We start from the raw sequence: 21,325 nt of genomic DNA, 5'->3' as shown, positions 1-21,325 counted from the left end.
AAATCGTTTTTGATCAGTTCGTTAGCTGTTGTTATTTCCTGGACATTTTTTTGAGGGGAATTCTTCCGTTTCGTCATTTTGGATAGTCCCTGGAGGGGTGCGGAACTGCGGGGCACTTCTCCTGTGCTGTCTTGAATAACTTGCGTTGGTGGGTGGGGCCACAGTCAGACCTGATGTCTGCCCCCAGCCTACTGCTGGGGCCACAGTCAGACTGGTGTGTACCTTCTCTTCCCCTCTCCTAGGGGTGGGATTCACTGTGGAGTGGCGTGGCCCGTCTGGGCTACTTGCACACTGCCAGGCTTGTGGTGCTGGGGATCTGGCGTATTAGCTGGGGTGGATCGGCAAGGTGTACAGGGGCGGGAGGGGCAGGTTTAGCTCACTAAACCGAAGCTCTGCTTCAGGAGGGGCTGCGGCACTGGGAGGTAGTCAGACCTGCCGGAGGGATGGATCCACAGAAGCAGTGTTGGGTGTTTGTGCGGTGCAAGCAAGTTCCCTGACAGGAACTGGTTCCCTTTGGGATTTTGGCTAGGGGATGGGCAAGGGAGATGGCACTGGTTAGCGCCTTTGTTCCCCGCCAAGCTGCGCTCTGTCGTCCAGGGCTCAACAACTCTCCCTCCCGTTGTCCTGCAGCCTTCCGCTCTCCGAGCATTCCCACTAGTAGTGCAAGAGGGTTCCCCTTTCTCCTCATCCTCGCCAACACCTATTGTTCCTTGTGTTGTTAATTTTAGACATTCTGACAAGTGTGAGGTGGTATCTCATTGAGATTTGACTTGTATTTCCCCTTGTATTTCCCTGATGAGCGGTGTTGAGCATCTTTTCATGTGTCTGTTAGCCATCTGGCTCTCTTCTTTGGAAAAGTGTCTGTTCTTGTCTTCAGCCCATTTCTTAACTAGGTTATTTGTTTTTGGGTTTAGAGTCACAGATTTTTGGATACTAACCCTTTATCAGATATGTCTCTTGCAAATATCTTCTCCCATTTTGTTGGCTGCCTTTTAGTTTTGTTGATTGTTTCCTTTGCTGTGCAGAAGCTTTTTATCTTGATGAATTCCCAGTAGTTCATGTTTGTTTGCTTTTGTTTCCATTGCCTTTGATGATGTGCCTAAAGGAAGCGGCTTGGGCTGAGGTCAGAGAGTTTGCTGCCTGTATTCTCCTCTAGGATTTTGATGGTTTCCTGTCTCACATTTAAGTCTTTCATCCATTTTGAGTTTATTTTTGGTGTGGTGTAAGAAAGTGTTCCAGTTTCATTCTTCTGCATGTCGCTGTCCAATTTTCCCAACAGCATGGATACTCTTTTTTGCTTTGTCGAAGATTAGTTGACCATACATTGTAGGTCCATTTCTGGGTTCTCTGTTCTCTTCCATTGATCTGTGTGTCTGTTTTTGTTCCAGTGCCATACTGTCTTGATGACTTTAGCTTTGTAATGTAGCTTGAAACCCAGAATTGTGATGCCTCTAGTTTTGTTTTTCTTTTTTGGGATGACTTTGGCTATTTGGAGTCTTTTGTGGTTTCTTACAAATCTTAGGGTTGTTTATTCTAGCGCTGTGAAAAATGCTGGTGGTATTTTGATAGTGATTGCATTAAATGTGTAGATTGCTTGGGTAGTATAGACATTTTAATGATGTTTGTCCTTCCAATTCATGAGCATTGAATGCTTTTCCATTTTTTGATCTCCTCTTCAGTTTCTTTCATAAGTGTGGCATAGTTTTCAGAGTACAGATCTTTGAACTCTTTGTTAGGTTTATTCCTAGGTATCTTGTTGTTTTTGGTGCGCTTGCAAATGGGATCGATTCCTTGATTTCTTTTTCTGCTCCTTTGTTTTTGGTATATAGAAATGCAACAGATTTCTGCACATTGATTTTATATCCTACAACTTTGCTGAATTAATGTATTAGTTCTAGGAGTTTTTTGGTGGAATCTTTTGGGTTTTCTACATAGGGTGTCATGTTGTCTGCAAATAGTGAAAGTTTGACTTCTTCCTTGCTGATTTGGATGCCTTTTATTTCTTTTTGTTGTCTGCTGAGGCTAAGACTTCCGGTACTATGTTAAATAGTAATGGTGAGAGTGGACATCTTTGCCTTCTTCCTTACTGTAGGGGAAAGGCTTGCACTTTTTCCCCATTGAGGATGATATTAGCTGTGGGTCTTTCATATATGGGTCTTCATGATGTTGAGGTATGCTCCTTCTATCGCTGCTTTGTTAAGCGTTTTTATAAAAAATGGATGAGTGTGGGAAAATCTTTTATCTTGGCTTGTCACAATTCTTTTCTTAAAATGCTTTGAGTTAGTAATTCTATTCTTGGGCCTTAGCCTTTCAGCAGTTCCTGTCAGTGGTTTCAGGGATTTTAAATTTATTTGTTTTAACTAGGTGAATAGTTGGAAGAATTGTTTACTTAGAGATATTTATCAATTCTGCTACAAGTAATCAATTTTTGGCTAAATTGTTTCCCTTGGTTATATAGATTGGTTTCTATTCATATGGGTTGAAAGCTAAGAATTGTTTAACAATAGGCAATAGTTTAATTGTATCTAACTTTTTCATCCCAGTTCTCAGTTAATGCATGTAATGGTTAATTTTATTAATGAACTGATGAAATAGGAAAAACCATATTGTAGATGCTATCCCAAACCAGCAGTTTTTTACTAACAACATAGCCCCACTTTAAAACAGTTTGTCTGGAGCTGGCAGTAAGATGGTCTCAAAACAGCTTTTGTCATGGGCAAGAAAAATAAGCTCTAAACCAGTCTAATATTAGTGTTTATATTTAGATGATTCTTCTGTTTCTATTTCTGCAGTTTCATATTAAACCGTTGTTAAGAAAAAAACCAGTAAGTGTTTTGGATGCAGTTTTGTATTGCTTTTATCTCATTGAAGATTGATAAATAGGAGAATGATGTTAATGTAATCTGGAAATCACTTTGGTCCATACTTAATTTATCCTAAACTAGGAAATCCTGTGCCAGGGAATAGGATTATAATTTTAATTGGAGAGTAGAAAAGAAAGCCCTTGGCTCTTTTGCTACCCTGAAAGCAAGGAGTTCTTTGAACTGTATTTAAGAAAATTAAAGACAACCTGCAGCTGGGCCTTTTACCTAGCGATTTACTCCCAACCCAACATGATTCTTTGCAGGTGATACATTCCATTGCCTTTTATGCCCATCTTAAAAGTAGCCCAACTGTATTTGGGGCTTTGACCTATACTGGTCTGACACCCACTGACCCTATTTTAATTGCAGTTGACCCTTGAACAACTTGGGGGTGGTTAGAAGTGCTATTACTCTGCACAGTTGAAAATTGTGTAACTTGTGACCCCCCCCCATACTTAACTACTAATAGCTTACTTTTGACCTTACTGATAACATAAACAGTTTATTAACACATTTTGTATATGTGTTATAGGTTGTATTCTTATAATCAAGTAAGCTAGAGAAAACTGTTAAAGAAATCTTAAGAGAAAATACAGTATTGTCCTGTATTTGTAAAAACAGAACAAAACAAAACTGTATATAAGTGGACCCATGCAGTTCAAACCTGTGTTGTTCAAGGGTCAACTGTATAGTGTTGCCAGTATTTTCAGTCCTTTGTGCTGTGGTTGTAGGCTGAGTGACAAAATTAAATGCCTATTTCTTTGTCTCTGAGGCCATTTATTTTGACCTTGAAACTTAAAAGTTTATTTTAACTCTTGAAAATAATTATTTTTAGCTGTTAAAGATCCAAAAAGTGAAAATAATGCTTTTTGAGAAGAAGTATAAAACATTTCTGCAGTTTTAAATTAATGTATTTTATTGATTATAAGATACACTTTTTTCTAATTTTAACCTTTTCGAATTTCGGAGCATTTGTAGTTGATGCACTTCACAATTTTGTTGGTTTTTTTCTTTTAAAGGGGTACAAATAAGTGGGGTGCCTTATGATTGATGTTGTATTGGATTGGATGAAATATGGTATTAGCTTGTAGATCAGTTTTAAAAGTTAAAATATCCTGGTTTTGATTTTCTGGAAACCCTGTTTTTGAAAGGTCATACTATCATTTCTATGGAGTTTAGAACTGTGGTTTCCAAAAGTTCATAATATAGATTTTGGCAAAGTCTTCTAAATATTTTTTGAAATGGAGGTTTAGATCTTGTTATGAATAATAAGCTGTGAAACTACAAAATAGTTTCCTTTAAAACACAAAATTTTAGGAGCATCTGGGTGGCTCAGTCAGTTGAGCATCTGACTTCAGGTCAGGTCATGATCTCATGATTCATGAGTTCAAGCCCTGTGTCAGGCTCTGTACTGACAGCTCAGAGCCTGGAGCCTGTTTCAGATTCTGTGTCTTCCTCTCTCTGCCCCTCCTTTGTTTCACACTCTGTCTCTTTCTGTCTCTCAAAAATAAGTAAACATCAAAATATTTTAAACAAAAAATTTAAATAAGAAAAATATGCCTTTTTCTATTATTTTGTTATAGAACCAATCATTTAAAAATTCAGGTTTCTGTTCTTTATAGTCCTAATTTAATAGAGCAAAGTGGAAGTTAGGACTAGAACTATGACTATTGGATTTTACCTTTTTGCCATTTGTAATACCTTGTATCATTACATAAGAATGACTGAATTTCTTATACACAGTATTACATACACATACTTTCTCTATCCCACCTTAAAGTCTTCTGTCATTTCTATAACATATCTAAAAGTGATTATTCTAGGTCATTTTGAAACCAGTACAGCAGTTCTTGGCCCTTACTCCCCTGCCCCTCCCAAATTCTTTGAGAAACTAATTAAAACTCTGAACATCTCCTCTGAAAAAAATGCTCACACTCCTTTGAAATTGTTTTTACAATTTTAAGGGGTGGTTTTAGGCAGTTATATCTGTTTTTTGTTTTGTTTTTTTGTTTTTTGCTTTTAGCTTATTATTTAGAAATGCTAGGAAGAAAAATGTGAAGAAATGATACTGCCTTGATTTTCACTTTATAGAAATGCTTTTAATGTTGCATCACTAAGTATGATGATTGCTGGGCACCTGGGTGGCTCAGTTGGCTAGGCATCTGACTCTTGATTTCCACTCAGGTCATGATCACAGTTCATGGGATCAGGTCCTGCATGGGGCTTCATGCTGGCAGCACAGAGCCTGTTTGAGATTCTCTCTCTCAAAATAAATAAACTTAAAAAATATGTATGATTGCTAGATTTTTTTTATGTCTATATTAATAAGAGCTATCGCCCCCACTCCATTAGGAATGAGTTTAACATTGTGGCAGATACTTAGATGTTCTTTAAGCATCCACTGAGATGATCTCATGAACTTGGTTTTTCTTTGATCTGTTCATATGGTTAAAAAAGCCATGAATACATGAACCATCAATTGAACTTCCTTGTATTCTTTTTGGGCTACATTTCACTTCATGGTATTGTATTTAATTTGCTATTTTTCCTTCCAGAACATTTTTGTCTTCATATTTGAAGTAAAATTAGTTTCTTGTTTTTTAAGTTCCTATAATCTGATTGTCTAATGAATTTGGAAGCTTTTCATCGTCCTCAGGAATGCAAGAATGAGCTATTTTCTTGATAGAATTTCAATGTACTTATAATATGTTTACATTTATTGTGATCATTCATTTTTAATTTCTTTCATCTTATTTTGTATTTATCATAGTTTTCCTGCATGTATTTTAACTCTTTCCTGCCATTTCCTAATTTCTATTAGTTAAAAAATTTTTTCTTTCTTTTTTAAATTTCTTCTCTTTCCTAATGGTTTGTGAGTTCTCTTTCTATACAAGTCTTTACCATTGAATTTTAAGAAACATTTAAAATATTTATATCAATGTCTAAGTTTTATTTATCCCCATATTTATAGACACCCACAGTACCATACCCAGCACCTCTGTTTTTATTGAAATTTGGAAATTAGGTTCCAAACTGGCGGTGATTCTGTCTGTGCATTCATCAACATACAATATTCACCTGTTTTAGAAATTCACATTTAACTGTACCACTGCTCTTAAGTTGATGTCTTATTTATTGCTTTCTTACAACAAGTATGTTGGGAGTACGTGGAACAATGCTAGTAAAATGTATGTGGTGTAAAATATTAAAATATTTCTTTTTAGTTTATTACTGGAAGACCAAGTATTTATAGGTTGAGAGGTAGGTAAGGAGATACTTACAAACTGACAATTATGTTTAATTCTGGTCAACATTAATTTAAGGACTTTATACTAGTAAAATAGTGTTTTACTTCACTATTCACTATTTACTTCATTTCTTCATTTCAACAATTGTCAATTTTCTAATAGATTTGAATATCTGCATGGTTTCCATTATCAGAAAACTTTATTAAGAAACAGTTCTGGAAAATACATAACTGCAGTGAAGTAGTAACATAGTTACATTGCAAATTAAAATAGCTTTTAAGTGACAGTTGTCAGTAATTAAAATAATGTTGCCAGTATTGTTCATCAAGATTAAGAGCAATGGAAGGTTTGATACTGAAGATACCAGCTTTAAAGACATAAAAAAGAATGAGGAAATTTCTAAATGGGTACTTAGAAATGTTCTTACTACAGTCATTTTTAAATCTTCTTCCTCCTTTATGCTCTTCTCATCCCCATTTTGTAATTCTTTTCTAGTACAAGTGTTAAGTAAGTTAGACTTGGGCCACTTGGCTCAGTTTTATGCATTCTTCTGTATTAGCAAACTGGTTTTATATGAAATTTTAATGTTAAACATTTTTCGGTAATTGGTTGAGATCAATCTTTAGATAATAAGAAATACAGACGAATATTACACAATGTAATGGTGGGCTGGAAAGCTACTTGGAAATACTTTCTCAAGTAATAATTGTAACTCAAGGGTCCCTGTTTTCAATCATTAGTAAAAAATAGAATTCTCCTTTTGGTAGCTATATTTTGTTGTATTAAGCTTCTTTAAAAGGCAACTCTGAGAGGAAGAAGAGATTTTTACTAGCTAGAGATAAGAAAAGATATTTGCAGTGGATTAAAGCCAGTCAAATAGGTATAATCCATCCATTTATAATAACATTTTATTTTAAAGTTTATATATTTTGAGAGACAGAGAGAGAGCAAGTGATAGAGGGGTGGAGAGAGAAGGAGAAAGAGAGAATTCCAAGCAGGCTCCGCACTGTCAGCGTGGAGCCTGATTGTGGAGCTCAAAATCACAAACCACAAGATCCTGACCAGAGCCAACGTCAGATGCTTAAATGACTGAGCCACCCAAGTGCCCCTGATGACATTTTAATAATAGTTTTAAAATTAATCTATTCACATACTGTAACATTCACCTCTTTAAAGTGTATAGTTTTGTGCACAAGGTTGTATAGCCATCATTACTAACTTCAGAACATTTTCATCACCGAAAAAAAAACTCTGTACCTACCAGCAGTTGGTTCCTATTTCATCCTCTCCCAGTCTTTGAAAATCACTTATCAAGTTCTATGAACTTGCCTATTCTGAATGTCTCATATAAACGTAGTTATACAGCCTATGGCTTTTTGTTTCCAGCTTTTTTCACTTAGTGTACTTTCAAAGTTTCATGTTGTAGGATATGTAAATATGAATAATATTCCATTGTATGAATATACCACATTTTGTTTATCCATTTATAAATTGATAGACATTTGGGTTGTTTCCACTTTGGGGCTGTTACGAATAATAATACTATGAATATTGGTGTACAAGTTTTTGTGTGGGTACACCTTTTCAGTTCTCTTGGATAGTCTAGTTAGAGTGAAATTACTCAGTCACATGGTAACTCTTTTTACCTTTTGAGGAACTGCCAAAATGTTTTCTGGAATGGCTATACTATTTTATTCCTCCTCCCTCTCCCTGCCCAGCACTGAGGATTCTCATTTCTCCATATCCTCACCAAAATGTATTATATTTTCAGTCTTTTTTATTATGACCATCCTAGTTGATATGAAGTGATAACTCATTGTGGTTTTGGTTTGCATTTTTGCAATAACAAATGATGGTTGAGCTTTTTTGTGTGTGTACTTACTGGCTATTTATATATCTTTGGAGAAGTGTCTGTTTAAATCCTTTGCCCATTTTAAAATTGAGTTGTCTTTTTAGTGTTGAGCTGTAAGGATTCATTATGTATTCAGGAGACTTATCAGATACACTATGTATTCTAGATAGTGTTACCAAAAAATGATGTGCAAATAATTTCACCCATACTGTGGGTTTTCACTTTTTTGATAGTGCTCTTTGGTGAACAAAGTTTTTCATTTATATTGAATCAAATTTACCTGTTTTTTTTCCTTTGGTTTCATGTGATTTAGATATTGCAAGTAGGAAACATTGCCGAATCCAAGGTTATAAAGATGTATACTTATGTTTTCTTCTAGGAGTTTTATGTTTTAGCTCTTATATTTAGGTCTTGATCCATTTTGAATTAGTTTTTGTACATAGTGTTAGAGGTCTTATTTAATTACTTTCCTTCCAGTTGTTTCAGCATCATTTGTTGAAACGACTGTTCTTTCCCTCATTAAATTCTCTTGGCACCCATGTTGACTATAAACATAGTGGTATGTTTCTCTACTTTTAATTCTGCTCCCTTGATACATGTCTATCGTTACACCAGTATCACCATCTTGACTAATATAGCTTTGTAGATTGTCTTGAAATGGGGATGCGTGGGTCCTCTACTTTGCTTTCCTGTGTAAAGATTGTTTTAACTATTCTGGGTCTTATGCAACCCCATCTGAATATTAGGATCAGCCTGTCATTTGCTGAAAAAAAGCCAAATGCGATTTTGACCAGTAGTGCATTCAATAATATCTAAAAACCTCTTCATTGCTTTAAGAGGGTGATAGGAAACCAGTTTTATTTTTTTTAATATGTCTTTAAAACTGGTAAGTTCATGTGTGAACCATACTTAGGTAACTAAGTAGTAGGTGAAGGGAAATATTTTTTTATATATGTATACCATTTAATACATGAAAATGAAATAGTAGAATTAGATTGTTACCATTTTGCAGCCCCCAGTGAATGAATTGATTTAGGCATTGAATATCAAGGCCTGCTAACATCACAAAAAGACATAACCAGACATTATGTGCTTCTTTTTTTTTTTTTAATTTTTTTTTTTAAGTTTATTTATTTTTGAGACAGAGAGAGACAGAGCATGAACGGGGGGTCAGAGAGAGAGGGATTCACAGAATCGGAAGCAGGCTCCAGGCTCTGAGCCATCAGTCCAGAGCCCGACGCGGGGCTCGAACTCACGGACCGCGAGATTGTGACCTGAGCTGAAGTCGGACGCTCAACCGACTGAGCCACCCAGGTGCCCCTATGTGCTTCTTAATAAGAGGACACAGTACCAACTGTATTCTTGCCAAAAGGATTACACATGAGACTGATCAGGTTATTGCATTTAGCTGCCACTTTGCAGGAAATACAGAAGCCAGAGGACCACATTGAATGGTTCCATGAGTATAGAGTGATTTTTACTGGGAAGCCCCAGTTTATTATTTTTTAATGTATTTTTTATTTTTAATATAATTTGTCAAATTGGCTAACATACAGTGTGTAAAGTGTGCTCTTGCTTTTGGGGACAGATTCTTGTGGTTTATCGCTTATATACAACACCTAGTGCTCATCCCAACAAGTGCCCTCCTCAATGCCCATTACCCGTTTTCCTCTCTCCCCCACCTCTCCATCTACCCTCAGTTTGTTCTCTGTATTTAAGAGTCTCCTATGGTTTGCCTCCCTCCTTCTCTGTTTGTAACTGTGTTTTTTTTCAAACCCTTCCCTTCCCCCATGGTCTTCTGTTAAGTTTCTCAAGATCCACATATGAGTGAAAACATATGATACCTGTCTTTCTCTGACTGACTTATTTTACTTAGCATAATCCCTTCCAGTTCTATACACATTGCTGCAAATGGCATGATGTCATTCTTTCTCATTGCCAAGTAGTATTCCATTGTATATATCAACCACATCTTCTTTATCCATTCTTCAGTTGATGGACATTTAGACTCTTTCCATAATTTGGCTATTATTGAAAGCGCTGCTATAAACATTGGTGTACATATGCCCTATGAATCAGCACTCCTGTATGCTTGGATAAATTCCTAGTAGTGCTGTTGCTGGGTCATAGGGTAGTTCTATTTTTAATTTTTTGAGGAACCTCCACAATGTTTTCCAGAGCAGCTGTAACGAGCTTGCATTGCCACCAACAGTGCAAGAGGGTTCCTGTGTCTCCACATCCTCGCCAGCATCTATTGTTTCCTAAGTTGTTAACTTTAGCCACTCTGACTGGTGTGAGGTGGTATCTCAGTGTGGTTTTGATTTGTACTTCCCTGATAGTGAGTGATGTTGAGCATCTTTTCACATGTCTGTTGGCCATCTGGATGTCTTCTTTGGAAAAGTGTCTATTCATGTCTCTGCCCATTTCTTCACTGGATTATTTATTTTTTTGGGTGTTGGGTTTGATAAGTTCTTTATAGATTTTTGGATACTAACCCTTTATCCAATATGTCATTTGCAAATATCTCCCATTCTGTCGGTTGCCTTTTAGTTTTGTTGATTGTTTCCTTTGCAGTGCAGAAGCTTTTTATTTTGATGAGGTCCCAGTAGTTCATTTTTGCTTTTAATTCCCTTGCCTTTGGAGATGTGTCGAGCAAGAAATTGCTGTGGCTGGGGTCAAAGAGATTGTTGCCTGATTTCTCCTCTAGGGTTTTGATGGTTTCCTGTCTCACGTTTAGGTCTTTCATCCATTTTATTTTTGTGTGTGATATAAGAAAGTGGTCTAGTTTCATTCTTCTGCATGTTGCTGTCCATTTCTCCCAGCATCATTTGCTAAAGAGACAGTCTTTTTTCCATTGGATACTCTTTCCTGCTTTGTCAGAGATTAGTTGGCCATACATTTGTGGGTCCAATTCTGAGTTCTCTATTCCATTGGTCTATGTGTCTGTTTTTGTGCCAATACCATGCTGTCTTGATTATTACAGCTTTGTAGTAGAAGCTAAAGTCTAGGATTGTGATGCTCCCGCTTTGGTTTTCTTTTTCAATATTACTTTGGCTATTTGAGGTCTTTTGTGGTTCCATACAAATTTTAGGATTGTTTGTTCTAGCTTGGAGAAGAATGCTGGTGCAATTTTGATTGGGATTGCATTGAATGTGTAGATTGCTTTGGGTAGTATTGACATTTTAACAATATTTATTCTTCCAATCTGTGAGCATGGAATGTTTTTCTGTTTCTTTGTGTCTTCTTCAATTTCCTTCATAAGTTTTCTATAGTTTTCAGCATACAGATCTTTTATATCTTTGGTTAGGCTTATTCCTAGGTATTTTAAGGTTCTTGGTGCAATTATAAATGGGATCAATTTCTTGATTTCTCTTTCTTTTGCTTCATTATTGATGTATAGAAATGCAACCGATTTCTGTACCTTGATTTTGTACCCTGCGACTTTGCTGAATTCTTGTATCAGTTCTAACAGACTTTTGGTGGAATCTTTCGGGTTTTCTGTGTAGAGTATCACGTCTTCTGCAAAAAGTGAAAGTTTAACTTCTTGGCCAATTTTGATGCCTTTATTTCACTTTGTTGTCTGATTGCTGATGCTAGGACTTCCAACATTATGTTAAACAACAGCGGTGAGAGTGGAAATCCCTGTTGTGTTCCTGATCTCAGGGGGAAACTTCTCAGTTTTTCCCCATTGAGGATGATATTAGCTATGGGCTCTTCATATATGACTTTTATGATGTTTAGGTATGTTCCTTCTATCCCAACTTTCTTGAGGGTTTTTATTAAGAAGGGATGCTGTATTTTGTCAAATGCTTTTTCTACATCTATTGACGGGATCATATCCTGTCATATGATCTTTTGATCATATGATCATATGATCTTTTAACTTTGTTAAAGTATATTTATAACTTCAGCCTCACATTGATGTATCACATTGATTGGTTTGCGAATATCGACCCAGCCCTACAGCCCAGGAATGAATCCCACTTGATCATGGTGAATAATTATTTTAATATGTTGTTGAATTCAATTTGCTAGTATCTTGTTGAGAATTTTTGCATCCATGTTCATCAGGGATATTGACCTGTAATTCTCTTTTTTTTTGTGGGGTCTCTGTGTGGTTTGGGAATCAAGGTAATGCTGGCTTCATAGAATAAGTCAGGAAGTTTTCCTTCCATTTCTATTTTTTGGAACAGCTTGAGAAGGATAGGTATTAACTCTGCTTTAAATGTCTGGTAGAATTCCCCTGGGAAGCCATCCAGTCCAGGACTCTTGTTTGTTGGGAGATTTTTGGTAACTGATTCAATTTCTTCACTAGCGATAGGTCTGTTTAAATTTTCTGTTTCTTCCCTTTTGAGTTTTGATAGTGTGTACATGTCCAGGAAAGTGTCCATTTCTTGCAGGTTGTCCTGTTTTTTGGCATGTAATTTTTCATAGTATTCTCTGATAATTGCTTGTATTTCTGAGGGACTGGTTGTAATAATTCCATGTTCATTCATGATTTTGTCTATTTGGGTCCTCTGTCTTTTCTTTTTGAGAAGTCTGGCTAGGGGGTTATCAATTTTGTTTATTTTTTTTGAAAAACCAGCTCTTTGTTTCATTGATCTGTATGGGGTTTTTTGGTGTTTTTTTTTTATTCAATTTCTTCTTTAATTGCCTGTTGACTCATTCATTCTTTAGTAAGATGTTCTTTAACCTCCATGTATTTGGAGGTCTCCCAAACTTTTTCCTGTGGTTGATTTCAAGTTTCGTAGCATTGTGATCTGAAAATGTACATGGTATCATCTCAGTATATACACACATTCACAGACATACACACAGAGACATATACACATGAAGATATATACACACACACACACACACACACACACATATACACACTGCATATGCATATACATATGATTATATATACATACACATACATAAGTGTAGAATTGCTTTGCTTTAAAATGTTCATACTGTGTTTGTTAGCTTAAAACATGCTTTTCTCATTCATTAATCCATGTCTTCAGCTTTTCCTATTAAAATAAGTAGATTTTTACCCATTTTAATATCTACATAATTTTTGTAGAATGACTGTACCAATATTTATTTACCTTTTGTTGTTGTATTGATAAGAAGCTTGTTTCCAATTTTTCTTCATTCCAAACTATACTGTAGTGAACATCTTTCTGCATGTACTCTCTCCCAAGTACATATTAAGTTTTGGAGTACCCGTAAAGTATGAAAAGATGATTATGAGGGAGAGCCTGGGGAGAAGGAAAAAAAAGAGAAGATGATAATCAAGTTTCCTTCCATATAATTATATCTCCTATTAAGATATAGAAGTACTTAGATTTTGTTTCTGCCCAATTGAGCATTTAAACTGTGTTGGGGTGCCTGGGTGGCTCAGTCAGTTAAGCGTCTGACTTTGGCTCAGGTCATGATCTTGCAGGTTGTGAGTTCGAGCCCTGCATTGGGCTCTGTGCTGACTGACAGCTGAGAGCCTGGACCTGCTTCAGATTCTATGTCTCCTTTTCTCTCTGCCCTTCCCCCCCCCCCATTCTCTCTCTGTCAAAAACAAATAAATGTTAAAAAAATTTAAACACTGTTAAAATATGTTAAACTTTGTTAAAGTATATTTATAACTTCAGCCTTACTCAGGATAAAGTTAGAGAATTCTTTTCATTGGTTTTGAAAATAATTTGAGGTTTACATGTAAAAACATTTCTTCTATCTTCTACATATCTTCTATTTCTTCTATCATGTTAAATGAACTGGCAAATATTGATGTGAATCTGATTGTTTTCCATGTAATTACCATTTCATAGAAGGATGTTATTTAAAGTGGTGATGTTGGAGGTTGTGCAATAACTTTCAGCAGTCAAATTCATAGTTAAAGGGATTTTTTATATATTTTACAATGCACATGTTTGTGATTCACTGATGTTATATCTAAGATTAGTTTCTAGAAGTGGAATTACCGCTTGTACCGCTTGTTGAAAAGATGGTCTTTTCCCTATTGAATAGTCTTGGCACCCTTGTTGAAAATAATTTGATCATTTATGTGAAGGTTTATTTCTGGACTTTTATTCTGTTCCATTGGTCTGTACATTTGTATTTATGCCAGTACCAAACTGTTTTGAATACTGTAGCTTCATAGTAAGTTTTGAAATGAGGAAGTGTGAGTCCTCCAGCTTTATTCTTTTTCATGATTATTTTGGCAGTTCAGGTTCCTTGAGATTCCACATGAATTTTAGAATGGGTTTTTCTCTTTCTGCAAAAAATGTCATTGGGATTTTGAAAGAGATTGTAAATTGCTTTGGGTAATATTGACATCTTAATAATACTAAGTCTTCCAATCTATAAACACAGGATGTGTTTCCATTTTTTTCTGTCATCTTTAATTTCTTTCAGCAGTATTTTATAGTTTTCATTGTACAAGTAAAGTTTATTCCCAAGTATTTTATTCTTTGTGATGCTATTGTAAATGGAACTGTTTTTGTAATTTTCTTTTTAGATTATATATAGAAACACAACTGAATTTTGTGTTGACTTTGTATCCAGCTACTTTGCTGAATTCATTAGCTCTAACAGCTTTTTTGCTGATTTCCTACATATAACATTATATCATCTGCAGACAGAGATCATTTTACTTCTTCCTTTCCAATTTGGGTGCCTTTTATTTTTTTTTCTTGCCTAATTGCTCTGGGTGCAACTTCCAGTACTGTGATGAATTGAGGTGGTACATTTGACCTAAATTAATCACAGTTTACCATCCCATGTTTTCCCCTGGTAGTTGCAAGCCTTCAACAGATTGCAGAGTTCCAGAATAGTTACATCAGACAGTTTCTGCATGTGTAATTGTTGTCTAAGTGGAAAGACAAATTCTTTGTGCTTCCTATTCACCCATCTTCCCAGAATCTGAATTATTTTTAATCAAATAATTTTATTAAAATTTGGAATGACTTTAAAATGGAGGCCTGTTTCTCTCAGACTTTCTGCATTAAACCATACAGTACACTTTTCATACAGTTAAATATTATTGAGTATTTGGTTAGTTATGAAACCATGATTCAAATTGAACTCACTTCGCCTTTCAGGGCCTTTTCATATTTAATAATTTTTCTTACAGAAATACCGGTATCAGGATGAAGATACACCTCCTCAAGAGCACATATCCCCACAAATCACTAATGAGGTGATAGGTCCAGAATTAGTTCATGTCTCAGAGAAGAACCTGTCAGAAATTGAGAATGTCCATGGATTTGTTTCCCATTCTCATATTTCACCAATAAAGGTAAGATGATGACTTTATTTTGTTGCTATGAATTATATATTACTTTTGTTACTTGTATAGCTAATGCTCAGAAAGAACTATTCTTTTATGTAGAATTTTTACCTCTTATTTCTGGTTTCTTAGTTATAAGAATTTTATAATATTTATTAGCATTCTAAAAACACTTTTAAAGATACATTTTATTAAAAGAATTTATTCAGTGATTCTAAGCCTAAAAATTCCCACAAAGGAAATAACTTCTGTTTCAAATATTACACATTGGAATATTTTAAAAATTTGTTTTAAATGTTAGTACTTATAGACAAAGAGCATTAATACTGGCATTAACTCCCCTCAGAAATAACCACAATCCTGGTTTCTTATAGAGCTCTACCACATATTTAGATTTCTAATCAATATATTGTTTATTTTGCCAATCTTAAATTTTATATAAGTAGCGTATACTGTAATCTCAACTTGACTTCTTTTGCTCAGTATTATATTCCTAAGATTATTTTTACTGCTCTAGAGTTTTCTTTTATTAACATGCTATAAAAAACATAGGTTATGTATAAATATCTTCATGGGTAACACCAGATTATTTTCCAAGTGGTTGTATACTTTACCTTTTCAGCAGCAATATTTGAGTTTTAAATGATCCATATTCTCATCAGTGCGTGGTGTTATTATTTTTGCCATATTTGGGCTTGGAATAGTATCTCATTGTGACTTTAATGTTCATTTCCCTGTTTGATAATAAGGTTGAAAATATCGGTCATTTAGGTTTTCTCTTCTGTGATACATAAACTCTCAAGATTTTTGCTTATTTATATGGTCTTGGGTTGTCCTTTTTACTGATTTGTATAAGTTCTTTATATATTCTGGCTACTAATCATTTGTTGATTTTATGTATTGTGAATAAGGATAATTTTTTTCCTAGTAAAAATCTTCTGTTTTATAATTTTCTTTGAGGGATGATTTTGTATTACTGGTTAAAAATTTTAATCGTTGTATCATTTAGATTTTCTATTGATAGTTTTGCTAGGTTATTTTTTTTCTAGGAATTTATCCATTTCATATTTATTTCAAAATATTATTAATATCCTGTGAGGTTTTTTTTTGTCTATAGCATATTTAAGTGTGGCCCCTTTTTCATTCCTAGTAATTATTTGTACCTTGTTTTGTTTTTTTCCCCCTTGATCATTCTTGCCAAAAGATGGTCTTGTCAAAGATTCATCTCTTTTTAAAAAATCTTGTGTTCTTGGGGCACCTGGGTGGCTCATTGGTTAAGCCTCTGACTTCAGCTCAGGTCATGGTCTCACAGTTTGTGCATTCTAGCCCCACATTGGGCTCCTGTGCTGAGAGCTGCTTCAGATTCTGTGTCTCCTTCTCTCTCTCTCTCTGCCCCTCCCCCACCTCTTAAAAATAAAATAAACATTAAAATCTTTTTAAATCTTGTATTCTTCCCCCATGTGCTGCTATCCCCACCCTCCTTGTTTTCACACACACATATACCTACATAGTACACACGTTCATGTACATCTATAAATATAAATGTGTGGATAGCCTGCATATAAATTACAGATTTTGTTTGGTAAGGAGCAGTCTGATCTTCCCTTGGGAGACTAAATGAGAGATACAAAGAAGAAAAAATCGATTGGCTATTAGTGACATAGACAATTCTCCTTTTACCTTTTCCCCTTTCTCCTCTTGCCATGATTATTTTTTTCTCTTCTGCTTTCTTTGGGTTTATTTTTTTCTCCCTAGTTTCTTAAGTTGGTTGCTTATTGTTAATAGTATCAGTATTTGAGTTTGTAAATTTTCCTTTAAATATCACTTTCGCTGTATCCCACAAGTTTTAACATGTAATTTTTTTTTATTCTAACATTTCCTTTATTTATTTATTTATTTATTTATTTACTTACTTACTTATTTTTGCCCCATGAATTATTTAGAGGTATGTTGCTTAATTTTTAAACATACTGATACAGTCAGGGTGGTCCAAAAATCCAGAAGGGGGTTCCTGCAGGACCAGCCAAAAGGGTACTTGGCTTTGTGCAGGATAAAAATCAAACAGGAGCTGGAGAAAGTGAAAGCAGAGTTTACTGAGTAGCATAAGTGACAGGTAAAGAATAGTAGATGGAATGTCTGTGAGACTCCGAAAGGAAAGGAGAATGAGTGTCTTTGTTGCTTGGGGCCTGGGGTTTATATTGTAAAGGGGTCCAGGATATGTGTTCCTTCAGGAATCCAGCAGAGGGTCTAATCAGAGGCAAATGTCAGGTGAGTAATAGGTGTTGTTTTATAAATCATCAAAGGTAGAGGGTATTGATGCTAGCTAGTGTCAGCCAAGGCTTTAAAAGCTAACATCCTGGAACATGTTTGGGATCTGACTCTTCTTAGGTGTTATCAGGTGTTTGGGAGGCCTAGGACAAAACCCAGAGAATGGTGAACTTTCTTGTTTCCTCCTTGGAGTGGGAACTTAGTGTCTCTGGTTTTTACTCAGGTGCAAAATATCGAACACGAGTAAATGGGGGCTCCAGTAGAAAAACAGCAGAAATGGAACCTTTCTAAAATGTAGTTCCTTCAGCTTCTCTATCTCAATAGGAGGCATTTGTTCCTTTCATATCTTACATTAGGTTATATTTTCTCATGTCCAATTTCCATTTGTTTCTCTTCCTTTAATGGTTATCCTAGAAATTTTAATACACATTTTTAACTTACAAAAATCTCAAGAAATCTCTTCTATCCTCATTCTGAATAACATAACTTTAGAACACTTGAATGGGAAGCACTGTGTCCTGCTTTATATGCTGTTCTTGTCAGTCTGTGCGTAGTTTCTGTTGCCTGAATTAATATAACCTATTACTTTAGTCAAAAAATTCTCCCAGGTAGGTGTAATTCTTTGTTTCTGATATTTTGAATATCTGGTCATTCTGATTGTTATAAACTATGCAAAGCCAGTTTGCACACACTCAACTCCTCAGTCTTGGTAGGTGTTTTGGTAGTTACTTCTGTATATATGCAGATTCTGATAGAGGCATGGGCAGTGAGCGTCCCACCCCCTTTTTAAAAGTTAAATATAAACAAACTGATGAACATTAAAGAATACGTGGAAAGCCCTCACAGTTGACCCTGGGCATTGCTAAACTAAATATAAGATTGAGTGCACCAATAGCTAGTAGAGGATCTAGCAGAAGTGAACTTTCTCATTGACTATTGTGTAAATTTTTGAAAACTTTTAAATAAAGTTGATTATATGATTTTGGAAAAATATCACCTGCTAGAATATTAGTTTTGATTATTAAATAATACACGTTTAGCATTTATTAAATATCTATGCTAGTAACTGTTAGATTTCAGTGATTAGTATTTTTTATAGAGATAACAATATATAACATGAGAAAATAAAGAGAAAAACTGAATTTTTGGAGGTGTCTGAAAAAAGAAAATTGACTTTTGGATAAAGTGTTGAAGGGTGTGCACAAGATGCCAATTCAGAGGAGAAGGCAGTTACTGGGGAAAATAAGTATAGTAGCAGGGTGATAATCAGGGTAAAAATACAGGAAGGTTCATGATACTGTAGCTTAGGGAACTTATTCGGAAATGAGTGTAAGGTGTGAAGGGCCTCAATCCTGAGCTGATGAGTGGCCTTATGAGGGGTTTGCCACCATAAAATGTGCTATGAAAATAATCTATTAGGTTCTTGCAGTGCTGGTGCTGGTTCGTATTACTGAAATAATGAATGAAATAAGATAGTGATTGAAAGTTACTTTATTCAGGCCTTATTTAACCTGAAGGTGATTATGATTTAAGACTCTGAAAGGGAAACTTTCTTGCCAGTCCTGGGCAGTATGAAGGAAGAAATTGTCAGTATAATGGTGAAAATGGAAGAAAAAGACATAGTGGATAAATTTTTGTGGTGTATAAGAATCTTTTTTAAAAGCTTACATTTTAAACAGTTATAAATATAATAGTATATTATAATAAGAACAGTGTCAAGGTTCCTAAAACAGAAAATGAGCTGAGAATTAGGAAAAATGGTAAACAGTAAATTGAATAAATAAAAGTCCAGCCTGTTTCAAAATATATTTAAGTCAGGATGAAGTGACAAGGAGGGCAGTAGGTACATGGAGGCAGCTTGGTATGGGATGTTGCATTGATCATTGAGGGAATTATATTTGGCTTTGTTGTCAATGACCAGGAAACTTATGTTCAAATCAATATGTGCAAAAGTAAACATAGTTAAGCAGGACTTGAAATTGAAGATAGAACAGTGTGTTAACAGGTAATTATTTTAAATAAGTATCTCTCCTAGCCTGGATACATTTCATCCAGTAGTACTGAGAACAGTATCAAATGAAATCACTAGCAGTAGTTGGTAGTTTTTCAAATGTGAGAAGTGAGGGTAACAGAAAAGATAGTCATAAGCAAATATATGCCTATTAAACTAGTACAGGAATAGAATCTTTCCCATTTTGAGTATATTATGCATACCTTTTGAAATGAGTTTTGTTTTCACATCTCTGGAATATATTAAAATGTTGTTGAATTTTATCTTCTCTTTTTTGGATGGCCCTGATGTATTAAGGTAAGCTTATGGTTTGCATACAGTTTGACCACAAGATGGTGCTCAGACAGAAGGTATTGGTATATGATCAGAGTTTTTCTAAGCAAATAACCCATCTGTGTCATCAGTCTTCTCAGCTTAGTCTTGTCCTAGAAGAAAACATAGGCAGTAATCTCCTTGACATAGGTCTCAGTGATGATTTTTTGAAAATGACACCATAAGCAAAAGAAACAAAAGCAAAAATAAACTAAATGGGATTACATCAAGCTAAAAAGCTTTCTGCTCAGCAAAGGAAGCCATGCCACCAAGATGAAAAGGCATACTACTGAATGGGAGAAAATAATGGCAAATCATTGATAATTAATGGATAAGGAGCCATATCCAAAATACATAAGGAACTCCTACAACTCAATAGCAAAAAAAAAAAAAAAACTGACTAAAAAAATGCCAGAAGATCTGAATATTCATTTTTTCCAAAGAAGACCTCAGATAGCCAACAGGTACATGAAAACATAGATACACAACATCATTAATCATCAGGGAAGTGCAAGTCAAAACCACAGTGAGATATTACCTCACACCTTTTAGAATGACTGTTAACAAAAGGACAAGAAATAATAAGTGTTGGCAAGAAACCCTCATGTACTGTTGGTGGGAATGCAAATTGGTGAAACCATTATAGAAAATACTATGGAAGTTCGTCAGAAAATTAAAAATAAAACTACCATATGATTCAGCAGATCTGCTTCTGTGTATTTATTTGAAGAAAATGAAAACACTAATTCAAAAAGATACATGCACCCCCATGTTCATTGCAGCATTATTTATGGTAGCCAAGATATGGAAACAACCTAAGTATCCATCAGTGGAAGAATGGTTGAAGAAAACTTTGTACATGTGGTCAAAGAGAATGAAATTTTGCCTTTTGTGACAACATGGTTTGACTTTGAGGGCACTATGTTAATAAGTCAGAGAAAGACAAATACCAGTGATCTCTGTTATAATATGGACAAAAGATTGGTGGCTATAAGACACAGGGAAATGGGAGAAATAGGTGAACTGTGTGTTTTTTGTTTTGTTTAAAAAATTATTTAAAGTCTTCTCTTAGTACAGTTGTACATTTTGAAATTTAATAGGCCAGATCATAAAGATAAAAGTGTAAGGAAAATACCTATTATGTTGCATTTACAGTATATTAGCTTTGCAGTTACTTAGTAATTTATTTATTTATTTAGTATTTTAGAGTTTTAATATTGTTTTTCCTCTCAACCTGTTACATTTTTTACTGAGATTATTTAATCCTTGCCTTTGTTACTATACCTGAAGACTTGTGAGTTTATTTTTTGAACTTGGAATGGTGAGCAAATTGAGGGCCTACTTATTCTGTATATATTTCTGAATGGTCCTTACTTTCATTTCATGTTATGAAATAAATTTCTCACAGTCATAAGTTTTTCAAAATCGTATTTTAGGTTATGTAATAATCCGCTAAGTGGATATATTCAGTTTACTTAAGCTTTATTGTTTAGAGTTCTATTA

General features: G+C 34.9%; 1 protein-coding gene across 18 annotated transcripts in view; it reads left to right on the top strand.

Annotated features, from left to right (window-relative positions):
* Window positions 1–21,325, top strand: part of DLG1 (discs large MAGUK scaffold protein 1) — a 271,862-nt gene that overhangs the window by 100,653 nt on the left and 149,884 nt on the right. For all 18 annotated transcript variants that reach the window (XM_027061130.2, XM_027061129.2, XM_015073778.3 and 15 more), the window contains one exon: window positions 15,076–15,240. In XM_027061130.2, the coding sequence (XP_026916931.1) occupies window positions 15,076–15,240 (165 nt within the window). The remainder of the gene's footprint in view (window positions 1–15,075; window positions 15,241–21,325) is intronic.

Source organism: Acinonyx jubatus, chromosome C2, assembly GCF_027475565.1.
Source record: "Acinonyx jubatus isolate Ajub_Pintada_27869175 chromosome C2, VMU_Ajub_asm_v1.0, whole genome shotgun sequence".
Classification (NCBI taxonomy): Eukaryota; Metazoa; Chordata; class Mammalia; order Carnivora; family Felidae; genus Acinonyx; species Acinonyx jubatus.
This window is presented reverse-complemented; position numbering and strand designations above follow the sequence as displayed.